Source organism: Pseudomyrmex gracilis, unplaced genomic scaffold (assembly GCF_002006095.1).
Source record: "Pseudomyrmex gracilis isolate BER0280 unplaced genomic scaffold, ASM200609v1 scaffold_624, whole genome shotgun sequence".
Classification (NCBI taxonomy): Eukaryota; Metazoa; Arthropoda; class Insecta; order Hymenoptera; family Formicidae; genus Pseudomyrmex; species Pseudomyrmex gracilis.
In genome coordinates this window covers 1-8,050 of record NW_018021208.1, presented here as the reverse complement: position 1 = coordinate 8,050, position 8,050 = coordinate 1, and the positions used below count along the sequence as shown (strand labels likewise).

At 32.0% G+C, this 8,050-nt stretch overlaps 1 protein-coding gene across 1 annotated transcript; it reads right to left on the bottom strand.

The window, feature by feature from the left end:
• Positions 1-888: 888 nt before the first annotated feature.
• Positions 889-7,497, bottom strand: LOC109861185. Its single transcript, XM_020440728.1, has 6 exons — positions 7,374-7,497; positions 4,420-4,601; positions 2,971-3,345; positions 2,727-2,796; positions 1,700-1,753; positions 889-1,498 (listed from the first exon to the last, which is right to left on the bottom strand). Exons 3-6 carry the CDS (start codon positions 3,300-3,302, stop codon positions 1,355-1,357), a joined length of 600 nt encoding a protein of 199 aa, XP_020296317.1. The 5' UTR covers positions 3,303-3,345; positions 4,420-4,601; positions 7,374-7,497; the 3' UTR covers positions 889-1,354.
• Between the last annotated feature and the right edge of the window lie 553 nt (positions 7,498-8,050).

Here is an 8,050-nt window from a genome sequence, read left to right as displayed (position 1 = left end):
CTAGTACAATTACGCACAGTACTCACTCAACATCCTTTTTACAATATTGCAGACAAGTCTGTTTGAACTAACTGGATTTTAAAAGAAAATCAAAGTGGGAAGCTTGACACAAGAAAAAATGTATATCACAAGAAGCAAGAGAAACAAAGCTCCATCAAATATGCTAACACATTGAGTGAAATATGCAACTAACTTTGTCATTGTTTTATGTTTTATTGTTGTTTGTGCACGTTACACATAAAGTGTCTCGTGTTTACTTTTGTTACTTGCTCACGCGTAAAAGAAACTATTGCAAATAGTGTATAAGTATGTTCTGATTTTGTTACCTTTTTTTTTTACATAAGCAATCTACCAAATGTGACATAATTGTAGAAGCACATGGTAATTTTGAATATCGCATAAGACATAAGAGACTCAATCAATCAGAACCTTTCAGAACAACATACAGAGTGAAAGGCTCTCATTGATTCTCTTCTGTCTTATGCGTAATCAGTATACAATTATCGATACTTCGGCCTTAAAAAAGTACAATAACGTAGTCTCTCTTTGTCTCTTCTTCGCTGAAAATTATGTACCATTACTGACTTACTTTGAGTAACGTAATCACATTTCCGTTTTTATTTAATAATGCTTCTAAGAAACAATTGCAATTGTAATATACACTAAAGGTCGTTGTTCTACATTAGTCGCAAAACGCAAATGAAATAAGAGACGTAAATGCATGCATATAAACGTGTTCGCAACAGAACGTTTTGAAAACATTTGCATAGTGTAAAAAACTAAGGAAACGTTAGGAAGTAATACGATACTTTTAGTGCAACTAATAATTTTATTATAACTCAATGGAAAAAACTATTTTTTCTAGAACAAACATAAGAACCTCTAACTTATCACTAACATTTTGGAAATACTGGTGACTTAGTAATTGTTATATTCTCAAATAACACTGAATGTATGAAATTGTATGATATCAACTTTTCTCTTACATTATATAAATTTTTATATCTAAGTACTTTGAATTTATGTAACGTGAGATTGATATATTTGTATTTCTGTGTGCAATACTTAACTATACACATATGTAGAAATCGGCGCGTAATAGAAATAATCTATTTTATTGAAGAAATAAATTTATTTTATAGATAACACTGTACCAACTATTAAATATTAAAATCCGAAACGTATCTTTTCGATTTTAGCTATAATTAATAAGTCGATTTTGTTATCATAAAATGAATCTTACTTAAATAAAAAAAGCACACAAGCTTTGGACACGACACATCAGTAGAATTTTTCATCTAAAAGATTTTGGTTACAAAGAAATACTAACAGTAGTCTATTATAAAAAGAAAACTTATTCACAGGCAGCGGTCGACACTACGTAGCGTTTGTAATTAAAAATATACTGAGGCTCACAATAAAGCGTAGTTTCCATTTCAACCAGAAACATACGTCGAATTTCAACTTTTTTGTTAATAGCATCGAGAACAAATGATTCCTAAAACAGATTACAAAATATATTTATAATAAAATCCTGTATACTTGTGTACAAATTTTATAAGAATTACGGGATATACTTTTACTAGAAATACTATTAATCTAACAAATACAAACAATAAGTTTTATTTGAAGAAAGAGAAAAAGTAACGCCCGATTCCAAAAAAATATTAAAATAATACTTTTAATAATCTATACATACATTTACCATGTGATGCATATGCAGCAATTTCTTTAAGAATATTTTGTTAGCAATCTAAAAAAAACATGTACTATTATCAACTAGTGTGATTTCTTTACAACGTGTACCACTATTCAATAATATAAACTCGAGAGAAAATGAAACATTATGTGATCATATACAATTATATGTAAATCGGATGTAATTATGTATGATCGTATAAACTTTTAGATAAGTCGAATATGATTTTATATAAATTTGATATAATGGTATACGATCTTGTAAAATCAGATTTCAAATTTAGCGCAATCTGATTTTATAGGATCATATATAAACACATAAAAGTATGTACAATAGTATATAATTTCTTATATTTATATATGATCTTATAAAATCAGATCGCGCCAAATTTCAGATTTGATTTTACACGATCACATAGAATCATATCCAACTTATATAAAATCATATTCCACTTATATACAAGTGTACACGATCATACAAAATTGCATCCGACCACATATACTCCTATATGATTTTCCATTGTTTCTTGAGAAATTATTCTTTCCTTATATCAAAAGCAGGTATGAATCTAGACAACACTATACAAATACACCTCTTTACATTTTTTATTATATACATACATATATACAGGGTGACCGATAATTAGTGTAAAATCTCTCGTAGGCAGATAGAAGAAGTAAATCTGAGTCAAAAAGTCCTTAATTATTTTTGTCTATTACATATAATAAAAAAGTACTTAGTGAATAAATCAAGCTACTCAGCGACGACCTTTAGCCGGACGTTAGCTTGTGAGCCGCGCGGAGAGCTTACGCACACCAGGCGCGTGGTTGATTATTTACTTTTTAATTACTTTTTCATTATATGTAACCGAAAAAAATAGTTCTCGATTTTTTGGAACAAGTTTACTCCTTCTACCTGCCTACGAGAGAGTTTACACTAATTGTCGGACACCCTATGTATATATGTAATACCAAAATACTGTTGTACATATATAAACTCAAAAAAGAAAGAAGATCATACAACATACTCTTGTCAAACTGTCGGCTGAATATACGTTGTTTATAATACAATTTAATATTGCTAGTATGTTCACGTCTCTAGAAAACAAAAACCAAATTTTTACTTCAAATGTAAAATTACTATTATACTTTATACAATACAACATGAGAATAATATAGATTAAAGATATTATAAGAAATATGCAGATTATGTAAACTAAATAATTGTTTTACTGCATAAAAATGCTTATACATAGAAAATAATCTTTTTACCTTCCTATTCCATTTTCTAGTCCGATTAGTATAACATCAAGCGCTGACATATTTTTTGAATGCATAGCAAAAATATTAAATAGTAAAGTAACAGTAACACTTTTCTTTTCACGTACAATTTCTTCGTAAAAATCACCAATGTCTGCATTTAAACTACTTCTACGTATTAGTAAAGAATTATGATAAAGAAACGAGAGAAAGGCGGACAAATTCTTATACTGGTTAGAGCAAGGTAAGAATTCGAAAAGTTGTTCTAGTTTCTTTTGTGTCTGGTATATCTTGACTATATCTTCCCACACAGCAGATGTTTCATAAGTGACAGTGTCTAACATTAGTCTTTGGCAATATATCCACTTCTGCCAACTTGACAACAGTCTGCAAAAAAAAAATATATTATTCCAGATAGTCAAATGTGAAAACTCACTATAAAGCAAATCATTGTTTAGATTAAGGTGCTCGCTAATTGCTGTTGTGTTGGTTTAATTTAATGCAACAAAAATGTTTTTGTTAAGTTAGTATTAATATGACGAGTTTTATTGTCAACTAATTGTTGTAAACAATGTTTATGACAAGTAAGTGAGCACAATGTGAGCAATATGTTAGCAATGATTTGTATTCGTAAGTTGAAAAATAATATAAGTTTATTGTTGATGAGGTGTTGGAAACTTGCTGTTATTATATTTTGAAGATTGTTGCTGGCAAGAACGTACTGAAAACAAAATACACTCTTTTCTTACAGTGCTGAAAACTTATCCCTGATAAGAAAACATTTACAAAATTATGTGACAAAAGTTTGCACTAAAATATTAATTTGCAATTATACAGATATATTTTAGGAAATAGATGTAAATCATTAATCGTTTTAAAAATATTTGTAATTGTTTGCAAAATGATTTTGCAAATATTATTTCGGCAAAAAAAGGAACGATATGGCGAATCATCTTAGTAGTATATTTGCAAAATTAATTTCAAAAAGAAAGTGTCCAATAAGTGAGAAAGAAATTTCAGCTATGTGATGTTTATAATATATAGTAATATAATTGCATATGAAGAAATCAACGTAATTTCTGCGTATACTTATGGGAATGCATAACGACTGTTTTGTAAATTTTGACAAATAGTATTTACAAAATTTTATTTCGACAAAACTGTTACGTTATAACGAATCATCTAAGTGCAATCATTGCAGGATGGTCGTTATTCGTGATCGTCGTTATTCATTTTTGTGCAATATTTTCACAATTTGCATATGAGAGATTAGCAATATTTGTGGCAAGTTACCAACAATTTGCACTCAATTAGCTATCTAGGATTTTACTTAAATAAATATAATTCTTCTTAAAGTTTAATCCATTAGTGTTATTCCATAGATATAAGTCCAGTAGCACGATAAGATCTTTGTGACTTCAACGGACGTCAAGTTGCTATTGGGAAAATAGAATAACATACTTGTTTTGTGTAGGATGTTTAAAATGCCAGTTTAATATTCCATTAACATGTTCATTGCACTTTAAACTACCAAGGGTGCATGTCCATTTTAAAACTTCATGATAGAATTGATTATTGGCACTATTTTCCGTAGAATATGATATGTCATCAAGAAACTTATTCAATATTTCCAGGAGTTTATTCTATAAAAGCAAAAGAAATTATGTTGTAATATAGTGTTAATTACCAAGTGTTTTTAATATATAATTATTTAACAATATTTTTGTGTTACTTAGTGTTTCATATCTAAAATATTGTAGATTCTATTAGTTTTGTGACATCTCAATATATAGCAATTTTTTTTATTCTTTCCTAAGTTATATGTATGTTTATAAGGATTACTAAGTTATTTTTTTCTATTTAATATTTACATGTATTGCTGATAGTTTTTATAAAACTTACTGTTTTAAACAAAAAATTACGAATATTTGTTTTTTTAGATAGCATTCGTATACTATAGTCTTTATGATGCCAAAACAACAAATATTACACTATCGTAAACAATACATTTGTATAACAAAATATATCATTGGTTTTTTATGTGCAGTTCATTTATGAACAAAAAATAGATAAGCCACAAAAAAATTACATTGCGAAGAAAACTGTATTTAAATTTTTTAAAGGTGTAAAACTTTGCAAATCGTGTGTACTTAGCAAATATATAGCACTTCTATAGAGTATCTTTTTAATTATAATGACGTGCCTTTTTATGACTGCGGATTTGTATGTTTGCAACATTCTACTTTACTTTGTAACCTTTATGTTCTTATGTATATTTGTTATGTTGCCGGCTAAAAATACACAAGTGTGTACACCTGTTTTGTAGTATATGTATATGTATATATACATGTACAAAAGCTTCAGAGGAACCCTTTATTTTTGTAAATACATATTATTACGTCCTGGACTCCACGGGCTCTTTCATTTTGCAACGGAATATAATTATTAAGTCTAACGATAATTCTGCGAAATAATTCTTGTAACAAATTCCTGGAAAGAGAAACGAGAGCCAGCCGAGATAAGATAGACAAGTCCGAACCGGGTGCTATGCTATAAACAAACCTAGCCGGACGCCATATTATAAACAAAATCTAACCGGTATCGATGAGCAAAGGTTAGCGCCCCTCAGAAAGAAATGCGATGAACAAAGACTCTCTGTACGCAAGGTACGCACTTGGAAATTTTGGGCATGACGCAGCAACTCTCGCGACTCTGGAAAGGAAATCGAAAATCAAGGGGCTAGAGTTGCGACTCGCAGACATAAACAAGATAGGCCATATACCGATAAGCGAGATCTAAACGCACAATGATCCTATCGATCCGGAGAATCGAAAGAACGGGGAAAAGGTCTTTGCCCCGGCGGTCAACGAACGAGAGGGCGAAATTTCGAGAAAAGACGATGGAGAAGGAGAGATCAACTCGCAGGTATAAAAGCCCTGAATGCTCGATCGAGCAAGCATTCATATTCATTCATTCATTCTTCATTCTTGCATTCATTAATTAGTACGCAGTTTTTCAACACAGTCGGATCTTCAGAGAGTAGCTTCTCGCGATAGAGTCAGTGATAACAATCAATCGGTCAGTCAATTTGAATCAAAGAAATTTCGCAAACTTCTCATTCGTCGAACTTGCTGAGGGTGCCGCCGACTTCCCTTGCAATCATCTGCGAGCAGCGTGAATCCAAGCGAAACAACTACGACCAATCACTGAGCCACCTTGCCAATTTTTAGCATCGCTATCACCAAAGTATATCACCGAGTACCTTGTAAGTCTCACTAATACATATTCATACACCTTTTGCATTTCGATATGAGCAGCAGTCAAGATCATCAATTCTTACAACCATTTCTAATTCTCGACACACAACGTAATGTAATGATTCCGAGTACCGTAATAACAATCATGAACATTTATCCAATCAATAATTCAATAATAGTGACCTACTTTTAATTGATTATCTCGATTTGCTACTCATAGTCAAATGAACAGCGCCTATGTTAAAATAGAATNTTCCGAACAATAGACCCTCTTATTTTACGATCTCTTGCGGAGACGGATCCGACCGACGACCCGTAACTAGTGTCAGTGTATTTTGACAAGAAATGATTTCTTGTAAAAGCTCTCCGGACTTAAGATCCTCTATTAACTTCAATCCAGCTCGATGTCACTACAACAAACCATTCCGCCGTTTGTAACAATACGCGGAGATCTCTAATAATAATCGATATAAAACACGAACCGTCGCACCTGAACTGTACGTGCCAATTTAAAGCAAATTCATGCGGAGTCTACTTATGTTTTCATTCAGTTATTATCATTGTTTTAACAATCTATTTGAATAAACGATTATGTTAATATTTTCATAACAAAATCCGGCTTTAATTAATTTACCTCTTATGGACCTCGTCTAACAAACTACTATTAGTAAACCACACTCAATTAACAACCCGCTCATTCCTCGTTAAATCGCGTGGTTCCATCCTTGGTAATTGAGACTTGCGTCTTAGACCTAAAAAGGAACCGACGAGTGAGAATACGTTAGACAGAGAAAAATCGGGTAACTCCGTTGGTCTGTCTGCGTTGCCGAACTGTCTCGCTCGACCCGCGCATTCCTGACATTCTTTTTTGTGTCAGTGTGCCGGGATAGACTTCACGTTCGCTTGAATGTGTCAGTGCGTCTGTTGCGTACTACCACTAATGCCCGATACCGTAACCATAGGCTCAAGACGTAACATATTTTTGACTAAATTTTAAAACACCATGGTATTTGACAAAATTGTGTCTGAAGCTACCTTTTTGAGTTAGTAATAAAAATTGGTGACGTACCACGAGTCGGATACGAGAGGTAGGGATATTTTATAAATATATATTATATAAATATATTATAAATAATGCGCAAAAGCGGCGCAACTCACCGTGAATGACAGTAATTTATGTAATGCACGGATTAAGTAATACAAATTACGATAAAAGAAATAAATAACTGAGAAAAAAAAAGAGAAAAAGAAAGAGACAGAGAAAACTACAAAAACAGTGTGTATCGATTAGTTGATCGCGTCAGGCAGCATACCCTGATAGGAAACCATTTACAAAATTATGTGACAAAATTTGATATTTGATGCTTTCGCGGTGTGTAGTATTAACATACAAAGATGTTTTTTCGGGTTTTAACCGCGTTAGTGTCATTTTTATACCGACGTTTCGTGAACATTACAGCTCACTTCATCAGGGTTTGAAGAGCAGCCTGATACTGAGATGCTCTTGGTCAGGTGTCCCTTTTTATAGCGCTAGATTGGAATGGGAGGGGGGGTGGTAGAAGAGTTCTTTAGGCCACCAAATCTATAGAAAACTCACCCACACCAATCGATATTTACACGCGGCATCACATCATCACCCAGCCCAAAAACAAGCTGTGATAAACTCGTTAATTTATAGAGCATTCACTATATACGACAAAGACAGCATTCAAAACGAACTCAAAGAATTAAAAAACACTCTACGACAAAATGGCTACACACTGCAACAAATAAACAAAGTAATTAAAAAACATCAAAATAAACCCTCTACCACCACTCAAAATACACCAGCACCA

What these genes read in the sequence shown, in the direction of transcription:
- LOC109861185 (XM_020440728.1), bottom strand. Translation starts at nt 3,302, where the DNA reads ATGTTAGACACTGTCACTTATGAAACATCTGCTGTGTGGGAAGATATA. An exon ending in CAGCCGACAGTTTGACAAGA is followed by an intron (nt 1,754 to 2,726) that starts GTATGTTGTATG and finishes TGTTTTTTTTAG; the next exon opens with ATTGCTAACAAAATATTCTT. An exon ending in ATATGCATCACATGGTAAAT is followed by an intron (nt 1,499 to 1,699) that starts GTATGTATAGAT and finishes AATCTGTTTTAG; the next exon opens with GAATCATTTGTTCTCGATGC.